The sequence below is a fragment of the Symphodus melops genome (genome assembly GCF_947650265.1).
Source record: "Symphodus melops genome assembly, chromosome: 2".
In the NCBI taxonomy this organism is placed as follows: domain Eukaryota; kingdom Metazoa; phylum Chordata; class Actinopteri; order Labriformes; family Labridae; genus Symphodus; species Symphodus melops.
This window is the reverse complement of record NC_136692.1, coordinates 12764569-12788813: the sequence shown is the minus strand read 5'-3', so window position 1 is coordinate 12788813 and position 24245 is coordinate 12764569. Positions and strand designations below refer to the sequence as shown.

The following is a 24245-nucleotide window of genomic DNA, read 5'->3' as shown; positions in this document are numbered from 1 at the left end:
GACTCACATCACAAGCGACTGCTCGCAACTTGGTTCACTGGCCCTGCTTAGTCTACAGTGTCAAGGGATAGTATAGCCAACTACCTGGGGATGAACCCAGCACCCAACCTGAAAAGAATTAGCCTTTACTGTAACCAGCAAAGGGCTTTTAATGCTGTGGTTTTACACATACAGCTGGCTCAAATAAACAGTTTGTACAGAACCCCTGAAGTCACCAAATGGAAAAAAAATAAATAAAAAACCTGGTAAATAAAATGAATGTTCATGATGCATCTCTTTTGTTATACATGTTTACTAACGTGACATACAAATCAGAATCTTTTGAACATCCCACCCAGCCTCCTTTTCTATTCATTGTTGCTCCTTTGATTTAAAACAAATATGACGACAGAGAGCCACAAAGTGAAATAAATGAAATATGTCTTGTAAACCTAATCACAAATGTAATTGCATTTGATATGTTGGACAGCTACAACAGGATTGAGAAGAAAAATGGTTCTGGTTTCAGAGAGATGCAACTATAAGAGGTATCAAACACACACACACACACACACACACACACACACACACACACACACACACACACACACACAGTGTACTCTCTTTGTTTTTCTTTTTTTTTAATTAAAGCTCCTCTTTGGTTATTTGGGCTTTTTTTGCCTCTTCAGCTTTCATGGCCTCCATGTACTTCCTTCTGTCCTCATCCTCCTTCAAACACAAAAGAAACAAGTTTATTTTTGATCATAGACAGAAAATACTACTCAAACCATGGTAGCTGATGTTTTCTGTTTGTGTGACAGAGACTTGAGGGAGATAATTTACCAGAACTCTGTATTTTTTGGCTTCCTCCTTTTCTTTATCAATAAACTTAATGAGGTCCCTCAGCTTCCTTTTACCAGTGTAAACCACCACCTAATAGAAATACAGATATTATTACCTCAGTGATTTTTGAGTTAGCTGCACAGAACAGGGATTGCATATCAAATATCAAACTTAGTATCTAAATAACTTAGTTATTTAGCTAATATTTGTTTCTTCAATGGGTAATACTTAAAGGGATTTATTAAACTATGTATCTATCATTTAAACAGTGCATGCTCAAATGTCATTAATGAAATAATGTCTACAAATCATCCCTCTACATTTTTTTCTCTTTACAGATCGTATAAAAAAATATTGTTTAATAACCAAGAAACTCCTTACCCTTTCAGCATACAGAGCAGGGAACAAGCAGAGAGAGGGGTATGAGCTCAGCATCGACATGTTGATGACATTAGCTGAGGCATCTATGCGAGCAATGACCATGTCCTCTTGGTCCTTCAAAGCCTCGGCTAACTCTTCCCACAGAGGAAACAAAGCGTGGGACGCCTTACTGTAAGGAAGATCTAAAATACACATTCAGTATGGGCCTCTAGGTTCAAGTGGTGTAAACAAGTGATATAATAACAGTTGTTTAGCCCAGGAAGCAAGGATCGTCAACATGTCCTCACACATCCCCCACAGAGTTGTTTAATGTCAATATCTCCAAAAAAAACCCCATCAGACCTTTCTCCAAAACAAACGTGTGAAACAGTAACGCTTTAGTCTTGCTTTCATTGAACCTATGCACCCATTATTAACCCAAATACACAGATGTGTTTAGATCTGAAAAATGTAAAATCCAAGCTTCCTGGACAGTCTTTAAATGAAGGAGTATCGACTCACAGAAGAGGACAAAAACAGTCTTGTTGGGGTTAAAGGCCACTGTCTCCAGGGTCATTCCTACCAGCTCCTTCACTGGCTGCTCCTCCCATCCTTCAGGTATCTCCTCGCTCTGCATCTGAGTCTGTGATGTTAACATGAACACAAAGACATTATTTATATCATTATAGGTTTTTCACACCTCCTGTTACTGTATATTTCACTTCCAAATGACAGTGTTTGTCACCTTAGCAGTTCCCTGTAAGTAGGATTGGCAGAATGCTGTAATGGTTTCTATGTCTAGAGATTCAGAAGGCAGGTGGTAGGTTAAATGATCTGTCAGGTTGACCAGTCGGATGAGAGGAGCCTCAAACTCCCGGACCCGGAAATACTCCATCATCCTGCCATTACGTGGCTCCTCAACATTCACCCAAACAAACAAAATCTGGAAACACACACATGCAGAGTTAAAGGCCTCCAGTGACGTACAAGAAGATTATTCTAAAATGTGTTTAAAGGATGGTTTTCAAATCATTTTTGTGTGTCTTTGATCTCTACCCTTAGCCTGAAAGCCTCTGCGACGATGTTAAATGCAGAGTAGATCTCTTTGAAATCAGCGGAGCTTTCTTTGATGAACAGCAGAGCATGGTTTAACACGGGTGATGCTAATATCTGAGGGGCCGTCTACAAGAGAGAATGACATGAAAACATTTCTATGAACAAGATAATGTTATGTTTTCTTTATATCTACATTTATGTTCTCAGTGGGTTTCACTGTTGGCTATTCAAAGTACTGAGTAGTAGTTAAAGGAGACCTATGGCTATGTCAAAAGCTAATTATTAATATCTGGCACAATTCAAACGAAACAAAAGGAGAGACAACTCCCCTAACTAAATCTGTTTAAGTGGCACACAATGCCCAGACAGTGTAGACTTGTAACCTCAGCTGATTAGGAGGTTTTTTTCAGTGTCTGTTGTTAGTAGGTTTGTTTGTGATCAGCTTATGCTTAGATATCTAAAATATAACCTGCTGTGTAATTTACCAGCGCTGAAAATCTTAACTGACTTGACAGACATAACTCACTTTCTCCCAAGTGTGGTGGGTAAAAGCTGATTTTTTAATAACCTCAAATCATTGTGTTTAATGTATAGAATGATTCACTGTCTCTGTCTGGAATGACTGCCCTTCCCAGGTGGAGATTTTAATTGTGAGGGGAAAAAACATACAATTAGGTGAAAAAGCTTATATTTATGACATTATATTCACAATTAAATTTACCCCAAAAAGGGAGTATGTAAACCAAAAGACAAAGATCACACACATAAGTTAGTGTATAGAAATATGGAAGTATTTATCTAATTAATCACCAAACAAACCCTCATAATATTTCCACATCGGCAGTAGTGTGAATCCATACGCTACCTTTCCAGTGTACTCAGTGACGGGATCCATCTGGTAGACGGTGATAAAAACGATCAGCTCCTCTTTCGCTGTCTGAGGCATCATTTTATAAGCCTGGATAAGCTTAGACTGTAGCAGCCGAAGATAGAAACAGTAACACACACAAACACAGCACACACACACATACATAAGAAATGAGAAGTCAACAGTACTCAGACACATACAGCCATATCTCAGAGCTATGTGTTTGCTCCTGGTATGGACTCAAAGTACCTTTTTAAGCAGAAATACAACATCATATGTGAGACCATATTTGCTGATAACGTCAATGTTCTGTGTCACAGCAAAGTTAACATCAGGAAGGTCAGTTGCTGCAGCGTAGAACACCTGGATGTACTCCTGGTTCAGCTCCTGAAAACATAAAAAAAAAGGGAAACAAACTGATATTCAGACAATTTGATGACAATTGCAACACTGATGAGTAGCTGAGGAAAACTGTTCTTGCTCACCTTAAAGAATCCGACCACTGTTAGTTCCTCTCTGGCTTCTAATTTGCTCAGATCTGTAATGAGGTCCAAAGCAGATCCCACTCTCCTTTTCAGCCAGGTCAAGATGGAGGCTGCACTCTGAGGAACTAAACCACAATTCAGCAAAATTGACGAGTAGTCCCTTTTATACTGTAGCCAAACTACAAAGACCCAGCTCTTTCATTAACAGGGTCGCACTTAATGATACTGATGATGATTTTGATGATGATGATGATTTGTGTTTTCATTTGACAATGACGACAGTGTTATTTGGGATGGTTTTGATGGTGATTAGAACTCTCAAGAACAGCTGTCAATGTTGTGCTTTGCCTTTCAGCACCTACTGCTGAAAGGCAAAGCGCTGATGTCGTTTCCCCCTTTCTAGATCCTTGCTTGTGTTGCTCTTACTCTCATCTCTTTGGATGAAAGTATCTGCTAAGTATATTGTAGAATTGTAAATATAATTAAACAGCGTTGTAGATATTAAACAAATAGTTAAATACTTTGGGTAACATGCCTATTTGCATTTTTGCCACATGCTGGAAAAAGAGGATCAATTCGACTCTCTTTTCCATTGTTTAGCTATCCCTAGATCCTAGAGGTTAGCTTAGGGTCAGGAAACAGGAGGAATCGGTGAGTGTGGCTATTGTCAAGTAAAAGTATAGTCAAATGTTATAACTCAAGTGTTTAATCAATTTGCAGAAGCAAAACTAGTTTTTTTTTTTTTTACTCAAGTAGCAAGCTAGCCAAAACATTTCAGTGTTTTGTTCCATGTTGAACTAGCCAACCCTTTCACATTAAGCTAAGCTAAGCTAAGTAATGTCTTGCACCAACCTACAACAAATGTGCTTTAATTGCTTACCAAACTACTGTATAATGAAATATACTGTACATAAAAAGCATGCACTGTTTTGTTCTCTTTGTACATACTAGGACAGGACACAGGGTTGTATTTATCTCCAGAGATGTACAGCCTGATTGTGTGGTCTGTCGCATTAAGTTCTTCAGCCAGATTCTTCTCCTTTGTCACATCAATCACTGCTAGTTTGACCTCTGAGCCCTGAAGCTCTGCAGCAGCTCCGTCAAATGCCTCTGAGACACGATGGCCTTCTACAGTCAGAGGAGCATCTACACACAGAAAAACAGACACACTTTCAGTGAGTAAAAATAAAGAAAAATAATTAATCAGATTCTATGAGGTGGCTGTTTAGCTTTCCTTTTTTCTTTTGTTGTTGTGTTTTTTACATCTTAAACAATGAGTAAACATGTGGGTCAGCCTATTTTGTATGTTACTTACAGAAGTACACCAGCAGCTGCTCATGTCTTCTCAGTGCTTGTTTGAAATTTCCTTTCGTCAGCTGTAAAACTCCATCCTTCTCAGGGGCTAATTCGTATTCCTGGCCTTTATGTTGTGTGTCACTGGCGACAAACACACAAAGACACAAAGTCCTCACCCCCAGCAGCAACAGTGTCCTCATGACAGTTCAGACTGATGGACCAGGTGTAGAAACAAGCTTCAGGTAGGTATGAAGGGACTGGTGGGAGGGAGGGCATATAAGAGTCTCTCTCTGTGTGTGTGTGTGTGTGTGTGTGTGTGTGTGTGTGTGTGTGTGTGTGTGTGTTGTGAATGCTCTTGTTATCTGCCAACTCGACCCACCTGTCTGTTGCTGATTAACTTTACTATCTGAGCTTTGCTGTATCCCTGCTATTGGCTGCTGTTCATATCAAGCATATCACTAATATGTCATTGCCCTTGTGCTAACAGGGTTAGCCTAAACAAGGTCAAATAGGTATTTTCACATGTGCAGAAATCACTCACACTAATAAGATAAAACAACCTCAGAGCTTTGTTAGAGTAATCAAGACAGTTTTTATTTCTCTATCAACATGATAGAATGATAAATAACAATACAATGAGTAACAATTATATCTCATGAAAGAAAGACTTATTCAGCAGGTATTCTGAGCATCATATTTCAGGTAATAAGTTGGTATTTACAACAGGTATATATTAGAGTTTATGTTAAGTTTATACTACTAGAAAAAGAACTTCACAGACCCATGTTTTACATTCTGTAAGTGATGTACTTAACAATTCATTATTTAGTTTAAATCATATTCTTTATCTACATCTGTATTTACTTTGCATGAATTAAATTATAACCAGGGTTAAACTTCAACATGTAAACCTTTTTTTGCAGCTACATTACAATATGTAACAGATCTATTATCTTGTGCACATCTTTGTATTGAAATTTCTTTCAGTTAATTTGAGTTGTAGCAGGCTGTACCTTTAAGACCTGTACAGCCACACAGGTGTTCAAGAGGCTCATGTTCAAGGTGGGCAAAGTTCAAACTGGAATTGTATCAGGTCATTCCACCATGGACTTAATAATAATGATAAAGGTGCTGTATAAGCCAGATTAAAAGGTGCGATAAAGTAAACAGTAGAGTGCAAGAGAAGTCAGTAGTGCATTCAATGCACACTCACACAGAAAATCAAGTCAATGTCACCAATGTTTCAACAAATACAAATCATGTCTGACATTCAGGCTATACTGTAGGTAAGCTGCCCCTTTGATCATCAGAGTAAACATGAAAATCATTGTATGCATTTAAAAAAGAACATTTTGATCTTTTGATATTAAATACAGAAACATTTATTATTGTAATGTAAAAAAAAGAAGAAAAAAAAGAACTGTTGTTGTACAACATCCTGAAGCCCATTTGGTAAAGTGATGCACATTCTAAAACAAACTCTCTTCTTCTGACATTGAGATTGAACTTTAAACCCCAAAACAAATTCTTGCAAAAGGTCAACAGTGTGAAAATGTTTTTGCCAAATTTCTTCAGTGAGCAAGAAATACTTGCTTATAAAGAATTCATAAAACTCGACCATCTCAAAAGTCAGAGATGGTATTTGAAAAGGAAGTAAGTAATTAATAAAGACAGAAATTTTTACTGCCATAAAGGCAAGCAAGGGTACTCTTGAATTTACAAGATTGTGACAACAGTGTCTATATTTCTTGTTGATGTAAAATTCTTCAAAAGCTCCAGCAGCTAAATGTAATGGTCTGTCCATAAATGTTATGAATATTTACTTTTTAAACTTTAAATGAATACTTTTTTTATCACCTATATTCACTTTGACTTCACTGAGTAGTGTATGCAGTGAACTGTTTGCATTCCTAGCTTACAACATACATTTTATTTATCCATACTGTGACAAAAATACGTTACGAATGTTATGAGATTTGGGGTTGACCCTTGGAGGAGAGGGGTCGGATTAATCCTGACAGTGTCATCTCGTGTTTGTGTACAGATGGTTCTCACAATGCGGGCAGGAATGATGTGCGTCCTGTAGGCTACGTACCATGAACGGGATCAGACAGCATCCGCAGATGAACCTGAAACACACACACGCGCGAAGAGAAAAGACAGATGAAGCTTTGTTTTGCACACTGACGTTAGAAATCATGCATGTGTGGGTTTGTGTCTCACCCCATCAAGGAGAGAAGTAAACACATGCACCAGGCAGCACTCCCAGGCAGGTAGGTGACTTTGGTAGTGACAATACGATGGCAGTACGGGCACTGTACCACGGCTGGGCTGTCTCTCAGATATTGCAGTGCGACAGGAACAGGCTGCGGCTGGGTCACGACTGGCTGCGTTTGTCTGCCGCTGACAGACGATGATACACCAACTGGCATTCAGAGGGTACAGGAAGGATAGGGAGATATCAGGAAGAAAACAAGATGCAAATGAGTTATGATTTACCTGCTCAGTTGGTAGGTATGCATTATATTTAGAGTATAGTAGCTTCATACTTTGTGTAGTTGGATGGATTATGACTCCAGTGTTTTGTGACGGTGATGACACAGCAGTTGGCAGCCGAGGTGGAGTCAGGACAGGAAATGGATCCTGCTGAATTGCTATTTGAAAGAAATAATGCTTACAGTGTGCACATATTTACATTTTGCGATTACAAAATACCCTTTTATTTTAAGTTTTTTGGGGGCCTTTTGCATTTATTGATAGGACAGCTAAAGAGGAAATACTATATCCTCCTGGATTACTTTTAAACAAAAAACAGAGAAGAAAGGTCTGAGCTCACAAGTGAGAAAAGTGTGAGTTTTTCTGAACAGAGAGCCAAAACAAAGACTTAGGGGTGGTTTTAAAATCACCTGACTGTGATAGAAGTGGTAATAAAGGGATGAGAGAGATTTCTTTTACCTGCTTCTCTGTAGGTGGGAGGAGGTGTTGGTGGATAGTGGAGGGAGAAGTCATATGAAGGGGGAGGGGGGATGTTGTATCCGATGCTTTGAACAGGAGGGTGGAGACGGGCCTCGTCATATGAAGGGGGTTCCATCAGGGGATGATCCAGTCAGACAGGAAGCTAAAAGGAAGAGACAGCGGACCATTTACACAAACATCTATCTATCTATCTATCTATCTATCTATCTATCTATCTATCTATCTATCTATCGATCTAGAAAACAGAACACTTCAGGTACCAAACGTTGCCCTTGTGCTTCCAGATTTAGCATTTGTATGCAGAATCTCTAGAGGTTTAAACATTCTAATTAAATGCTTGTTTTATTCATTAATTAATCCCACTAGGGGTCATTGGTGTTTATTGTTGAATAGGGAAGGCAGTGACTGTGCGTTTTTGTCACTGCTATCTGTCTTGTTTGTTTTACTCCTCCCGCCTGCTTTCTATGATGTCACTGGACATGCAAGGTGAAAAAAATTGTTTTTGGAAACCACAGTCAAAAACATTTTGACACAGCTCCTCTCGAGCATGAAATTACTATCGAGACCAAAACCTCACACAACATAGCTGCTTGGCGGACGTGGACCCAGACACATTAACAAGGCTGAATATCAATGAATTGTAGGGAGCGAGATTCGGACATCCTGTCTCCTAAATTCTTCTGTCAGTATGTAAGAGTTAACCCTCCACAAAACAAGCTCAAGATTTGACTGTGATTGCTGTTGTTGAGTCTGATTTGGTTACTCTTCATTTTGTGACAGTTTCTGGTGTCACCTCCTCCCTCCATTTTTATAAATCAGACAATAATAGGCACACTTCAGATATATTGTTTTCACCAGTTTTAACTGTAAGGCTTTGAAGTATGACATTATCACACTGTGACACTGTATGATTGTTGCCAATTGTCAGAAATGAAATGTGATACTCTTTGAAAAAGAAGTTTGAATTATTTGACTGCTAAGTATCATGTTGGATAACTTCTATTTCTAAACTTCAGAGCACAGTTTGTACAAGAGAAAAGATTCAAAATGTTTAATTTCTTATTAGAGTAAAGTTCAGTGTCTAAACCAGGTCATCATCTCCATAAATTCTTAGATTAACATGATAAGGTTTAGAATATCATAGCCTAATATCTAACACATCTTTACATCACTGCATTGATTTACCTCAAATGTGATTCCCTGTCAACATGTTACCTAAAACCAACTGTATCAGCCATTAAACACACTTATTGAAAGTAGCCATGTCATTCCAGATCACACGGGACTCCTCTCTTATATAAACAAGAAATATTCCAGTCTTGGTATCTGATCCAAACAGGCGCAGGTCTGTGCTCCACATAGAATCAACTTCAAAAACTGCCTATAGAGTATTAAATGTCCTCTTTTCAGTAATTCACAGCTGAGATAGATGAAAGCAGTGATCTTACCTGGGACGTTGAGGAAGACTAGCTGTCAGTAGGAAACACGTACCATATTGGTGACAGTGGTGACATCACAACCTGCTGAACCTGTTTTCCTCTGGAATTAGAAACATTTTACTTTCCAAAGACAAAAAACCAGCTCTTCCACCTCGTCTATAGTGCTCAGCAGAGCTCGCTATATCTTTCTCAACAGACGAAACTGACACTATATTTGGTAATAATGTCACCTTATTCCTAAAAAACACAGGAATTAATTCATAAACCAAAATATAAATCAGGTCAAAAATAAAAATGTGATCAAGAAAGAAAATATGAACATTTATCATTCAAATTTTCACATGTATTTATAAATACAAATGTGTGTCAAAACATATACACCCTGTATGCATAACAGCCACAGGGAGAGGCATAGAGGTCAGGTACATGCTAAGACGGGTAGCAGGTATGGACGGGCCAAAGCAGCACAGACTGGTTTTAGGGACGTGGAGCTGGTGTGGGGGCTGGAGCACTACCAGCTAGATATAGTTGGGTTTACTTCAATGCATCATTAATTATTGATTTGATTGGATTGGATTAATTAATAACAATGTCTACTAAAGAATAGATCAATTTAATCCTTATTAAACAAAAATCTTGGCTAAACTGAAGAGGCTGATGCCTGAGTTAAAAATAAACAGCAGAATTTTGATTTGAAATACAATCACCAATGTGCAGACACAAATGTTTTGGTTGTCTGCTCGGCTGGTGGGATATTCAAAGCTGTGAGGGGAACACATATAAACCTTGAGTGAGGAACAGGTGTTTTTATACATCTTTATTTTGCACATGTAATACCACAGTGAAATCAGTAGAAGTCTGGCAAATAAAAAAAGATTGTTTTCTTTCTCTTTCCAAACCATTTGACATCATGTAAATGAATACTCAGATTTAACTTTTTGACCCCTTTGTCCGCTTTCAAATACTACAAACTGCTTTTTTCTGGCAACACACTGAGCTAGTTTATTCTCAGACATAATTTGTAACAGCATGTGTTCGTCTGTCTGGTAGATTTTATTCAGGAATAGGAAACACAACTTTGTTTCAAACGTACACCTACTTGCTCTTTCACTTCACAGCATCAGCTTTGTTGTTCTTGCATTGATGTCCACCCGTTTTTCTTCACAGTTCAATAAAATCTCTCCCTTCTCTGTAAATTGTTCTTTTTTATTCCAAATTGATGAAGTAGTGATTAAGTTGACTTTTATGGTTCCACCAATATCTCATTACACAATACTGATTTATTGAAACATATTTATAATCAATGTCTTTTAAAAAAAAGTCAAAAGTAGTCTTAGGAGGCAAATGTAACTTATTTATAGTAAATGCTGTATAGAAAGCTTCATTGAGACAAGTTTATGTCAAATTTTATAAAAGTGAGTATTGCGTTATCAAGAGTTGGGTTGTTTAAATGAGAACACCCATTACTGTAAGCCTGTTTAATAAGTCATGCGTGGATGTCACATTTATGTTTGTAAACATAAATGCTATGCTTGTTAATTTTCATATGAAAAATTGAAAGATTCTAGGTTGATCCCAATTGGGTGGAGACCAAAGTGACCTCACAGTTCATCTTTAGATGTCTTCTCGGTTGATCCATCTTCAGACTCTTCAGCCTCCTACAGAGAGAAACATTTGATAGAAGGATGGTGATTCAAGTAGATGTATTTTGGAAAAATATAGTACATGGTGGTCAAAACACAAACCTTGCTGTCATCCTCAGTGTCTTCATCCTTCTTGTCTTCCTCCTTAGCACCATCACCTTTGTCATCATCATCATCCAACTCATTATCATCATCATCATCATCATCATCATCCAAGTCATCATCATCCTTGTCATCCTCTTTAGGCAGCACTCCTCCATTATCCAGGAATTCAGACATGGTCTCAAGATCTCTTTTTCCAGTATAGTCTATCACCTGCAGGCCAACAAAGCAGAAGAATTAGAATAAAAATAACAGGACTGGATTAACGAAATCCCTGAATAAGTCATCTCCGGAATGTTAAGTCTAGGTGGGAGTACCTCTTTTTTTTCACCAGCTGGGAAATATTTGAGCGTTGGGAAACTCTCGACAGAAACAGACTCCACCTCGTTCACTGTGGAGTCCATCTTTGCTATGATGATGTCGTCATTGTCTGCATATTTTTCAGCCAGCTGATCCCAGATGGGAGCCAGTTGCTTACAGTGTCCACACCATGGAGCATCTACACGCGCACACACACACACACACACACACACACACACACGCACGCACGCACGCACGCACACACACACATACAGAAACGCAGTTACAGGATCTATCTGTAAATACGCAACTCAATGAAAAGGTAATTATTAGTTTAGCTAACACAGTATTTTTTGTGGTTGTAAAACACAAGACTTCTTTTTGCAACTAGTGGAGTTGACCCACTGGAATTCACATATAATGCACATTTAAAGCTCTTACACTACACCCCTTTCTGATAAACAGTTTATTAGAAAAGGGTGAATGGCAAAGCTCAGGGACTGTACACATTTAATTTAACAAACATTTGAATGAAACCATTTTGATGTAAAAAGATGTTGTGTTAGTGTTGTACAGTATTCACAAAGGGAAACCAGAGAGTTGAAATAATCGATGCAGTCCTTCCTAACTTTAAGTTTGACCTTTTTTTGACAGTGCAGACAAACAGACTTACAGAACTCCACAAAGACATTTTTGGTCGGGTCCAGAGTAACAGACTCAAAGTTTTTCCCCACCAGAACCTTGACTGGTAGTTTGTCCCAGTCCTCTGGGATGTCCTCAGACCGATAGTAGGGCTGCAACACAACACAAGATTTGGGGCTTACAGATGCTGTTTGACTAAATATGAAATACATGCTTTAATGGTGTCATGTCTGAGGATGTCATTAGAAGTACTCAGGTTTCTTTTTTGCCTTGTAATGCCTTTTTTAGATTCATCTGTATACTGTATATGCTCTCTCGTTTTGTCTGTGTGTGTGTGTGTGTGTGTCAATCATAGGAGGTGATCTCCTGCTTCAGCAGTTCAAAGGCTGCATTGGAAATCATTTCCTTATTTAATGAGCACAATGAAGGTATTGCAGCAGCATTTATTGCGTTTATTGTTCAGCCACTATGTGCCAAAGTTTGCTATAGAGCTAATTTACATTTGTAGTCCCATGGGGCAGGAGGCAGAGAAACTAAATATACACTAAAATACATAATGACCATACAACAGCATTAAATTAATGATGTATGATTAAAACATAAATGGGCTAGAGACAATGCACTTTAAAAACTACACAATGCCATATCTCTCCATTCCTATCATTAGTTTAAGAACTTAGGAGATATCACCAGTGTAGTTAACCTTGTTTTCTCTTGTTTTTGAAAGTTAGGGAGGTAAGTTGATAGTAGTAGGGTTTATTACATTTCTCAGGTTAGGCTATTTCGGTTAGCTCTCCATTAGTCTTGTTTTGCTGTTAATGTCGGCCCTGATTCATCTTGAAGTTAATTCCTGATGGAATAATATGTAAATGTTACCTGATATATATTTCTAAAATAAAACCTTTTTTTTTTACGAGATCAAAATGAAGTGTCTGTGGCTGCTTGGGTCTTGGTGGGAATGTGTTTTTTTTTTTCATGTTATTTCTGAGTCACCTTTTGACAGGGTCAGACCATCTGTTATACCTTAGCAGTGCCATCCAGAACAGCCTGACACAACTCTTCCAGTGACTTTGCTGTCAGATCTCCAGAAGCAATGGTGAACTTCTTTCCTGTTTCCATGTTGACAATACGTGCAGTGGGAGCGTCTTGCTCAGACACGCCAAAGTATTTTAGCACATGAGAAAGAGCGTCTGTCACATCTATTGAAATGAATAGCATCTGTATAAAAAAAAACACAAGGGACAAAAAACAAGACAAGAACAAAGGCAACAAGGTTAATGAAGTTTTGCGTTATTTTGTCGATACATTATATCTGAAGACACAACGCACACATACAGTACACTCTCAAATAGATTTCTATGTATCATGCTGTTACCTTGCCCTTCAACTTTTTGGCCACAGCCTTGGATTCTTTGATCAGAGACATCTGACTTTCCACAGATGAGTTGATGAACAAAAGACTGTGCAGCTTGATGTTTGAGGAGAAGATCTTATCGGCAACCTGGAATAAAACCAATCATGATTTGAATAGAATTTGGGATTTATATTAATTTGTAAGCATTTTATTTGTCCACACATCTGTGCGTTTTACCTCTTGGCTGAACGGGATGATCAGCTGCAGACTTTTTTCATTGATGAAGTTGATCAGATTTTTTTTGTCCAGAGTCCCATCTTCAGACAACTCAAAGTCTGCTCTGCCTTCATCAAACTAAGAAAACACACACATACACACACGCACACACACACACACACACACACACACACACACACACAAAATTAAGATTTTGTCGTAGTTCTGATGGTATGAATGATAACTGCAAAATAAAGTATTAAAATACTTAACAGGCCTCTCTCAAATTTTTTTAAATATTCCAAAACATTGATTTATATATATATACACATATATATATATATCCTCATCTGATTGCACCTCTTCTAAACACTAGATGGCAGCAACACTAAACTCATCACACCTTCGTTGGAGTTCCTTTCTGCAATAAATATGACTGTCTTTCCTTTAGTATTCAAAACCATCCATACCTTCTTGAATAGCACCACTGTGTTGGCTTTCGCTTCATATTTCTCAAAAACCTCAGGACTGGCTGACAGAGCAAACTCAGTGTCAGTAACATCCAAAGCAAGTTCCTTGAGCGCCTTGGCCGCCTCACTCTCCAGATTCTGAAATGAATAAAAACATTTAAACTTCAGGACACAATCTTAAGATGCATTCAGTGGGACAGATAAATTAGACTCACATACCTCAAAGAAGCCCACCACAGTTATGTTGGAGGAATCAATAAACTGAGCTGCAGAGTCGGTAGAGTCTAGCACTGGAGCACCTGGACCCATTCGACGTTTCATCCACTCGATTATACCCTCTAATGACCTCTTACCTAGAAAAACACAATGCACAAACAAATTAAGTAGATCCTATAACTGAAGATATTTGAGAGCTGGTAAACAGGTTCAGTGAGGGAAAGTAAACACACAAACAGACAGATGCATACACTCTAATCGAGGTGAGTGCTTAGGTAACAATCAGGCTTAATGGTGACAGTGGCACATTCAGCTGTGAATTTGAAAACATGTACAGCTTTTCAAATTCACAGCTGAATCTGGAGAATCTTGAGCTACACTCTTGAGACACAACAGTGCTTCAAGGGTGCATCTCTGTGAGTAGTACATGTTTACCCGTGTAGTCAAAAGCCTTCTTGCGATCTCCATCGACGAACAGTTTCAACGTGGGGAAGCCTTTGATGTCGAACTCATCAGCCAGCTCCTTCTCCTCTGTGACATCCACTTTGGCCAAACCCACAGCAGGTTCCTCCATCTTTAGCTTCCCAGCAGCCTCGGCGTAAACCGGCTCCAGCGTTTTACAATGACCACACCAGGGAGCATCTGCACAAACAAACACATATAGTTATCTTCTTGTGCAGCATTTGACTGTGTTTTCCATGTAGAAGAGCCTCTCTACAGTTCTCTGCTCTTCCTGCTCTTTAGTTTCTTTTAGCCAGTCATGTTCAGATAAAAATGGAAATAAGCTGCTGATAGCAACAGTGGCAGTTGGGACAAGCTTCCCTTTATCCCCTTTGCTCCTTTCCTTGTTGTGACCTCTCCACTCGCTGTGCTGAACTCATGGGAGAATTGACCCAAGAGAACATCTGGACAGGAGAGGACACGTGTGCACATTTGTATGAGGGGTACTTGTGAGGGGTAAAGCAGAAAGTCATTTTAAAAAAACTGCCACAGTTTTACATTTACAGTAAACCATGAAACAACTCAACTTCAACTAAGTCAATGTTTCATGTAGCTTTGGTTCATCCTCCTTCATTGTAGTAGTTGGAGCACATCTTTTTGATTTTTCTCAATCTAATTTAGGCATTTCTCCATGAATCATGATTTGTTTTTTTCCCACTCTCTAGTTAGTTTAAGACAAAAAGGAAAATTAGGATCATTCATTCATTCATATTTTGTTGTTTGGTGTAAAAAAGTTCTTAGAATAAGTTTTAACGTTACCTTTAGGGCACTTAAAACATCAACAGGTAAACAGTGCTGTTTAACAAAAGTAAAAAGTAACAACAGTACAGTGATACTTACAGAATTCGACAAGTAAAAACTGGTTTTCACTGAGAGCTCTGGCAAAGTTGTTGATGTGGAGAACCATCACATCTTTCTCCTCCTCTATCTCCTCTGTTTTCTCTTTCTTCGGTGCCTCCTCTTCCTCCTCGTCTGTCCCTTCTGAAGAATCTGTTGATGTTGCTTTTATTTCTATCTCTGGGTCAGTTTCAGTGTCTTCTTTTGTTTCTGTCTCTGTGTCAGTTTTGGTGTCACCATCTTCGGCCCATGTGCAGGAGGCCCACAGCAGCAGGCCAAGCAGGGTTATGGAGAGAAGAGTGCGTGTCCTCATGTTTGCAGCTCTGCCACCTCCGCTCAGGTAACAGCACCTACAGTACATGTGTCACTGATAGTTCGTACCTTTATTTGTGTAAGATGAAGAGTGTGTGTCGAAATGTAACTGGCTTTCCTGCTCAGCCAATCAGATGATGCACCTGCAGGGGACTTTTTCCCAGTATTAGCCAATCAAATGTTGCCCTGTAGATTCTGGAGCAGGGACACTGGCTGATTAACTGTTCACTTTTCCTTTGTCCTTTCTGGTATCTGCTTCTTGATTATTTACTTCATTGTGTTCCAAAGAAATTACCCACCAGATAGAAGCATGAATACACTTCTTTAATGTTCTCTTTCAATAGTGTCTCTTTAGGCCTTATTAGACCCTCATTTACCTAAAAACAGCAAGACCACAGTTGTATGGCTCTCCAGATCCCTTTGTTTTGTTTAGTGATCCTTTATTTGTTTTTGTTTTTTTCTGTTTACTCAAACTACAGCAAACACTTTTAACCGTCTCTCCTGTAACGGTCTCCACATTGTGATTAAACTGAACTGCTTCATTACTCAAAGATCATTGTTGAATCATGTTGGCGCTACAAACTAGTCACTGCTTATTTTAGCAGATATCTCAAAAACATGACGCACACAAACAAGGTGTTTTGCGTCATTTTTGGCACAACCTTGTGAAAAGGGGTAGTTCTCATTTTTTTCGATTTTGTCCTGTAAATTCATAATGCTCAAAGGAGCCACAGGTTATATTTTACAACCAGGACTGTACATTTAGAGGGCATACAGTAAGCTTCTATACGTGGGGTACACAAACTAACCAGTAGGCCACCAAAGCCCCATGTTTGTTTGTTTTTAACAATACATTTAATTCTGCTTTCTTGTAACAGTCAGATGTATCACCATTGAGAAGCTTTGCAGTAAAAAATGTAAAAAAAAAAAAAAAAAAAAAGGAAGACTGTTTGGGCTGTGCACATTGAATAACTTAATCTGAGGCAGCATAAAAGGAAAATGAAAATCACTATAAAGAAATAATCAATCCTGTCCCTGATGGTCTTCTTTGCTTTTGTAAGTCAGTAAATGACATCAGTATTAATTCCCGCCTTTTTAATAACCAATTTAAAAAAACTCCTCACAAGAGCTTTAAAGAACCGTGAACAAAACATATTGATTTTATTTTATTTTATTTTTATTAAACTATTCACAAATATATATCAAGCTGAAAGGTCGGAGTTCAAATATTTCGTGTGTTTAGCGCTGCATGTGTGTGGTCTCCGTCAGTGTGTGTGTGAGCTCCGGGTTGGGATCCCAGTTTGCCAGCAAGTCACTGAAGTCCGGCTGAGCACTGTCCAGGATGTGTGTGTTGTGGTGTGCTAGCAGGTTGTAGTGGATCTGTGTGATAGTGTCCGTGAGCGTGCTGTCCTGTAAAAGGTTCTCACTGTTTGTTTGTGTGACATCAGAGGTGTTATAACCAACAAGAGAACAGCATGGGATCGGCTCAGTCCAGAAACTAAGTGGGAGATGTCTCTTTGTCATGGGGCGCCCGCGGCCATGACTCTGACCCCTTTGGTCAAACAGTTCAGCCAGGGGCCCCAAACCTCTGTTTTCTTTAGCATACCTGGTCTCTTGATCATCCGCACAAGGAACAAAGCCATTTTCTTGCTCCTCTGGACTTCCTGCTCTTGCGATTTTCAGGAGATCGTCGTAATAACGCAGGCGTCCGCTGCCTGTCATAGTGACCGAGTCGCTGTAGATATTGCAGGCCTCTTGATCACTGGAGCAGTTGCCAAAATACCTCTGTACATCATGGCTAATAAGTTCTGCAAACCTCAGGAGCTGCTTGGTCACATCAAAGAAAACCTCTTCAAAACCTTCCTCCTCTTCCTCATGAGCTTCAGATTCGTCGTCCTCCTCCTCATCTTCTTCTTTTTCTTCTTCCTCATCCTGCACCTCTTGCTTGTCCTCTTGCATCTCTTCATCTTCCTTGGATGGAGAGTGTTCGAAAATCAGAGGGAAGTAGGATGGAGTTTGGGCCTGGACAAGGAAGTTTGTCACCACGCCTGCAGCCATTTGTTGGTTGTTTTATAACTGGAGAAACAGTAACAGAGAAAAAAAATTAAGAAAGGATAGAATACAATTGTAAAGTCTGATTCCTTTACAAATACACTCTACCTGCAAGGTCAGTTGAATCTGTTGTAGTTAGAAGCAAGATTTGTCAAGGATCATTGATGGATCCCCTTTTTCTGATTGTGTGCGCATGTAATACAGGACGGTCAGGATCGTCTCTGTATATATACCTCTGCACATCACCGCAGACGTGTGTGCCTCCTGTCTGATGAGGAGGCTTCCAGAACAAATATTTGCATGCTGTATTGGTCAAACACACTTTGTTTACTTTATCACTGGGCAACCGTGGAGGGGGTCCAAAGCTAATGGATCCTCTGCTAGGGGATAGTGAAGAGTTGTTAGACACACAAACACACACATATCATTGCTTTTTCCGTCCCTGTTATCAGGCTAGTTAAAATATAAAAGAGCATGAAATCAAATCATACGCTGTTTTGACTTTTAGAGGGGTAACACTCTGAACTGACAACAGACACAAACACAACCTCATGAGGCACAAATCAACTATAAAGCAGGACGTGTAGCTCTTTGCATGCCACCTTACGATAACTAAAAGGTCAAATTAAAGGAAAAGGATGTTTTTCAGTGATTGAAAAATAGAAGTGAAAGTTTTTTTAATTAATTGTCACCTTTAACATTTTAACACCAACATAATTTTTCTCAAGTAGTATTCTCCAACTCTCAGTGCCTGTACCCTCCTGTTTTCCATCTACAATGTTCTGCTTGGCAAAACGCTCCTGAATTTAGGGTGCCAGTTTAGCCCACACCCCATGCACAAAGCCGGAGTCCTGGTTGCCTTGGTTCCAGGTTTCGATCAGACAGGAACAGATAAGACCTCTTTTAATTACAGTCAGACCTTGATAACTTTCTACAGATTTTTTTTTTTTTTTTAAAAGGAAGTAAGCGCTTTTTTTTCTTTTTTTTAAAAGTGCTTACTTCCTGCACCCAGCTCCTCCTGCGCTGCTGCCCAGACTCTAAATATATCAGTCCTTGTGCAAAGAAATGTTGTAAAAAAAAAAAAAATACAACAATAAACAGAAGTCTGATGGTCAGGCTAACTCAGTTGTCAAATACTACTATATACTTCTACAAATACAACTTCTCCCAACTCAGAATCATGTAAGTGTTCAGAAGTTCCTCCTGTCCATGTTCGAGTTTCCCCATAATTTGATTATTACGAGGGCTACACCCTGTGCTTTGGTATCAAGCACACCTTCACACAAAGCTGGAGCAGAAAACTGGAGCTCTACCCTTATGTGTGGATGTTAAAAAGTGTATATATTAATTCAATATTAATTCTGCACTAGGATTAAATTCCTTATGTGTATAAGGTTTTTTTTAAAGACCTGTACAATGACACCTAGTTTTTTTTTACAGACCTTGTTTCTACCACAGATGAAAGCCTAATTATCTATGCCAAGATGAAAAGTGATAAAAGATTCTACCGACATCTGCAACTCTGCAAATATATGCGTGTTAGTTTATACATGCACATCCAGTATAAATGTGTATTTCTGTGCTAGTGTTGGTGTGTGTATGTGTGTGTGTGTGTGTGTGTGTGTGTTATCAGGACATTCTGACTCCTCTGGACAGCCTGTCATCAGTATCCAGGCTTCGATGTTGATTTTGGGACTAAAGATCAATAGCAGCAATATGGCAGCTCTCAAGAGGCTGACAATGAATTACACACACTTTTAGGCACACAAGCACATAGACACACATGGTGCATTAACACAAAAGAGACTTTTGTGTATAAATTATTCATTATGTTAGAAAAATCATCACAGAAAAAGAAGTTAAATCAGCGTTTAATTAAGTAACTTTTAAAGAGTTTATTGTAGGCAACAAATACATGAAAGATTATAAAACCAACGCTGTTTATATAGACTAAATATATCATATATACAGAGCGCCATACTGTGTTCATGATATTTAGTTTATCTGAAATTCTTTTAGGATAACTCATGATTGACTTACATTTAACAAACTCTCAACTACATCCAACATTACTTTCACCCTACACAAGCTTTGTCCAGGAGCTGACATGAATTTCCTTTTCACACGTCTGCTTCAATTTAAAGTAGAAATTAAAACTAAAGTGGTCTCAGGGTAACTATGATGGAGCACTTGTGCGGCCATTAAATCGGTTTTTAGTCAGAAGTGTTTTTAGTCATCATTACATGTTGTAAAATAGAATACAGATTGTGATCATAAACTTTAAGCAAGAGGCAGAGGTGACCCGTTTGGCGTCACCCAATATTTAGATGGATAGTGACTTTGTTTGGACTAGAGGTTTGATACCCAAGAGATCCAGTTCTGTTGGTATAATAAACAGACACATGTACAAGCTAGTGGCAAATCAACCCTTAATACAGTTGTCTTAAATTAGAAATAAGCTGTAAATATGTATACTTATCTGACTCATCTAATTATCTCTGACTGCATTTTTATCTCTATTGGTAGCATCTACAAAAGCATTGAAAAGCAAATCTTATATTAAACAAAGCAAATGGTAAAAGGACTTGAGGTTTTTACCCCGCATGTCACACTTTCCATTCACACACTGATGGCAGAGGTTGCTGTGTAAAGTGTCCATCAGAAGTAACGACTATAATACCATTCATACAATGCTGACAAAGCAGTGGGAGCAACTCGAGGTCATCTGTCTTACCCAAGGACACATCAGAGATGTTGTTGCAGGAGCTGGGGATCAAACCATCAACCTGTTAAGAGATTACCCATATTACCCCACAATGTCTTTTTAAAGGTTCCTGTTATCAACCTCAGGTCTCATAATAGCTGTTCTCAGACTCTGCCAGAATCTAGGGATCTGGTGGTCATTGTCTGGCCACTCAAGATACGTCCTGGAGTTCATCACCCTCCTCAGTTTACAGAACTTTTTAGGGATGGTATTTTTGTCTATGGGCTCCAACAGAATCAGTACAACCGTATCCTCGTTATGATCAAACAGTCTAAAATGAGTGTAATCTAGCTCATACTTGCACCATTCGCTCCTTACAAAATTCTGAGAGAGGACAAACAGTGTTCTGTGACTCCTCTCTATGGCATCCATGATGTTGTCCAGGATCCAGCCACCAGGAATGAAGTCTCTCTTGTGAAGGCAGAGCCGGAGATGAGGCTCAGCCTGCTCAAGCTCAGGGATCAGGTGTGCATCAACCCACCCAGAGTCCATTTCACTGTAGGACACAAAGGCATCAAACTCTACCTCTCCTTTCTTTAACTTTGGCTTCCTCTTAGCTCTTAGCCAGGTCCAGATCATCTTTAAATACCACAAAATGCTGAATTTGTAACACAAACCTACAGTTAGAAGAATCACTGCAACAATTACCAAGGAGAGTAAAGTAAAAGCTAAAACTGTTTGACACTCAAACACAGACAACCTAACATCTTCCACACTCTTTCCTCTCTCAGCGTCTGGGGAGTCGCAGATGTACGACTTGAACTCATCTCCGATTGTGACCCGATTGTTTGTCAGGTCACCTGTAAAGAAAGCTACAAAGTCGCATGAACAGACGTACGTGTCAGCACTGGCCTCCAGATTCTTGAGATTATCATAACCATTTAAAACATTTCGGCTGAGTGTCTGTATATTGTTGTTTTGAATGGAGAGAATTGCGAGATGAGGGTAGAAACCCCCATCTGGCAAAGTGATTAACTTGTTCCCAGAGATGTACAACTCGGTGAGAAAAGGCAGCTTGATGTTGAACACTGTCAAGGCATTGTGTGATAGATCAAGAATGCGTAAACTCTCCGGCAAACAAGCGGTCACTTTAGATAAACGAGATGATGAAAGGTTAAAGAACTGTAAACTTGGTGGCCAGTAACAGGACTCAGGAATACTATCAAACACATTTCCACTCATGTCAATGTTTTCAAGCTTTTCCAGTTTGTTGAAGATCCGGCTGTTAATTACCAGCAAGTGATTCCGGCTGACATTGAGAGTTCGCAGACTTTGTAGAACACCTTTGCCGTCACACATCAATTTGCTAAGAGCCAGATCTGTTAAATAGTTTTCACTGATATCCATATATTCCATGTGAGAGAAAAGGACAGAGGACTCACAAGGTATGGCATACAACTTGCAATTTATAACAGAAACCCTACGCACCACCCGAAGCAGAGGTTCCAGGAAATTTAAAGCTGGGAAACTGTAATACTGAGGGATGTCAATATTTTTTAAAACAACCTCCTCCAAGTGTTTAACGTTAAGATCATTTGTGAACTGCTGAAAAGTCAAGAAGAGCTTTATATCTTCAAGTGTCAACATAGTTATATTTGAGTCTGACAATTGATTGATCAGTGCCAAACAGGCTCCAACTGTCATGTTCACATTTTGAAAAACAATACTTCTCGTTCCACCGTCTGAGACCACCTGAAAGGGTAACATCTGAGCAGATGTGAAGAACAATGCGTCTGTGAAAGTCAGGGTTGTGTCTGCGCGAACAACATCCGACAAAATGGCTTCTACCAGTGACAGATCTGTCAGAAACGGACAAAACAGACCGAGTGTTATGAACTTAATCGGCCCAATTTGTCTGAAGCTACTTTCCTCATAAACCTGAAGATTGTGTCCATCAAAAATAACTTCCTCAAGATGACTGAGACCAGAAAAGTCACTTTTTCGGACACGTAAAAGGTTTGGTCCTCCAAAATAAAGGCCCTTTAAACTCTTCAGTGGCTCGAAGAGATTGCCTTGACCTAAAGATTTGTATTTGTTCCCTAAAAGGTTCAAATGCTGCAGAGAATAAAAGTTCTTGAACCATTCAGCAGACAAAACATCCAATCTGTTAAAGGACAAGTCCAGGTTCTCCAATTTGGTCAGCTTGACAAACGCTTGCTCCTGGATTGTGTTGATGTTGTTGTTGTTCATGATCAAAGACTGTAAACGGGCATATGCATCAAAATCCCTGTTCTGTACTGTCTTTAGCATGTTGAAAGATAGATTGAGTTCAGTGATGAGCTTTGAAGGGACTGCAGGGACTTGGCTGAGATTTAGTCTCGAGCAGTCACAGGATGTTCGTTCACAGCTGTGACACTGCGGTCTGGAAGAGGAGAAGCTTTGATGCATAAGGAGGACAAACACAAGATAGGTGAGGAGTATCATCTTGAGCCCCTAAAAAAAAGAAGTATTGATCAGGTTTGTTTAATTCAGCCATATGAATCTTTAAAAAAAAAGTACTCGCAGGCTCTAGAGATCATTTCCTTTCAAAATAATATGCTTAGCTTGTTTTGTCTTAGTCTCTCTTGGCTGACCTTAGCTGGAGCTTAATGCTGGGAGAATACTTGAAAAGGTTGAAACCAGTATGTGTTTGGCAACACTGTTCTGTGATAACATGAACATGCATGTCCCACTAGAAAAGTTATTGTGGCCATGGTTTATAAAACTACAGATTATTTTAAGGACATTAAATTTGACTATTAGAGGTGAATGCATATTGCTAAAACTTAAGATTTGACATGTAACACTTCTGTTTTACACCAACTTCAAGCCTATCCATTCAAATACATAAAGTACAATCTGACAGTTTGTCTAATCAAAACAGAAAGTCTATAATATCCCCAGCAGCTTACTTTGCACTCGAGTATTTCAGAGGAATAAAGAATAAATAAACAAACCTTAATGAGTCCTTTTCGTCTTTAAATTAAATTCTTGTCGATCTTCAACAAAGTCCAGACATGACTGAATGATGTATGAACTCATTTGTATGTTTTGTGGCTGTATTTCCCTCCCTTGGTAATTATAAATGATCCCTTTCAGATGTTTGGTAACCATAGGGAAGTAGTTAAAAACAAAAAGGAGAAGATGAGCTTTGACACAAGGAGTTATTTTTGGTTTGGTTGATTCGCTCTCGTGTTTAGATTTGAGGTGATATGAAGTTGACATGAATGCAGGGATAAACAAAGCGGCTACTCTGACTTTGTTCCAACAATAGCTTAACCAGCAAAGTCTTCTCTTTTGTGATTGAAGTTTCCATATGTTTAAAGCTGTATGCTTGAATTGCCCCCCGTGGACAAATAAAGTTTTTTGAATTGAATAGATGCTTGAATGAAAAATAAAGAAGCAAAATTGATACAAAACAAGAACAGATAGAAGATGGCCGACTTTTAAGATGGTCCGAGAAAAGAAAGAAAGAAAGCCGAGTAAGTAAGACAGACAGAAATACGGATAGTCATTACTTAAATCTGACATACCAACAGGTAACATAAAAAATAA

General features: G+C 38.9%; 4 protein-coding genes across 4 annotated transcripts; all 4 read right to left on the bottom strand.

The window, feature by feature from the left end:
- Nucleotides 1-563: 563 nt before the first annotated feature.
- Nucleotides 564-5117, bottom strand: LOC306819674 (protein disulfide-isomerase). The gene is made up of 11 exons (XM_079337117.1): nt 4907-5117; nt 4540-4737; nt 3592-3716; nt 3356-3493; nt 3104-3211; nt 2239-2364; nt 1928-2125; nt 1705-1825; nt 1204-1385; nt 823-912; nt 564-708 (listed from the first exon to the last, which is right to left on the bottom strand). Exons 1-11 carry the CDS (start codon nt 5085-5087, stop codon nt 625-627), a joined length of 1551 nt encoding a protein of 516 aa, XP_079193243.1. The 5' UTR covers nt 5088-5117; the 3' UTR covers nt 564-624.
- Nucleotides 5118-10104: 4987 nt separating this feature from the next.
- pdia2 (protein disulfide isomerase family A, member 2) lies at nt 10105-15896 on the bottom strand (the record flags this gene model as incomplete). The annotated part of the gene is made up of 11 exons (XM_079337116.1): nt 10105-10960; nt 11048-11260; nt 11365-11546; nt 12021-12141; nt 13013-13207; nt 13365-13490; nt 13581-13697; nt 14030-14167; nt 14249-14382; nt 14681-14887; nt 15587-15896. The coding sequence occupies 11 exons, from the start codon at nt 15894-15896 to the stop codon at nt 10904-10906; spliced, it is 1800 nt and encodes a 599-aa protein (XP_079193242.1). The 3' UTR covers nt 10105-10903.
- A 1197-nt stretch (nt 15897-17093) lies between these two features.
- LOC306819677 (protein PERCC1-like) lies at nt 17094-18235 on the bottom strand. Its single transcript, XM_079337120.1, has 2 exons — nt 18056-18235; nt 17094-17971 (listed from the first exon to the last, which is right to left on the bottom strand). The coding sequence occupies exon 2, from the start codon at nt 17951-17953 to the stop codon at nt 17135-17137; it is 819 nt and encodes a 272-aa protein (XP_079193246.1). The 5' UTR covers nt 17954-17971; nt 18056-18235; the 3' UTR covers nt 17094-17134.
- Nucleotides 18236-19827: 1592 nt separating this feature from the next.
- LOC306819670 (toll-like receptor 2) lies at nt 19828-24137 on the bottom strand. Its single transcript, XM_079337108.1, has one exon. It carries the CDS (start codon nt 23133-23135, stop codon nt 20772-20774), a length of 2364 nt encoding a protein of 787 aa, XP_079193234.1. The 5' UTR covers nt 23136-24137; the 3' UTR covers nt 19828-20771.
- Nucleotides 24138-24245: the final 108 nt, after the last annotated feature.

Excerpts from the sequence above, each read along its gene's own strand:
- LOC306819674 (XM_079337117.1), bottom strand. The coding sequence starts at position 5,087 with ATGAGGACACTGTTGCTGCTGGGGGTGAGGACTTTGTGTCTTTGTGTG. Across the intron at positions 4,738-4,906 it reads GCAGCTGCTGGTGTACTTCT|ATGCTCCTCTGACTGTAGAA; the intron begins GTAAGTAACATA and ends TTCTGTGTGTAG. Across the intron at positions 3,494-3,591 it reads CAGTGGTCGGATTCTTTAAG|GAGCTGAACCAGGAGTACAT; the intron begins GTGAGCAAGAAC and ends TTATGTTTTCAG.
- LOC306819677 (XM_079337120.1), bottom strand. The coding sequence starts at position 17,953 with ATGGCTGCAGGCGTGGTGACAAACTTCCTTGTCCAGGCCCAAACTCCA.
- LOC306819670 (XM_079337108.1), bottom strand. The coding sequence starts at position 23,135 with ATGATACTCCTCACCTATCTTGTGTTTGTCCTCCTTATGCATCAAAGC.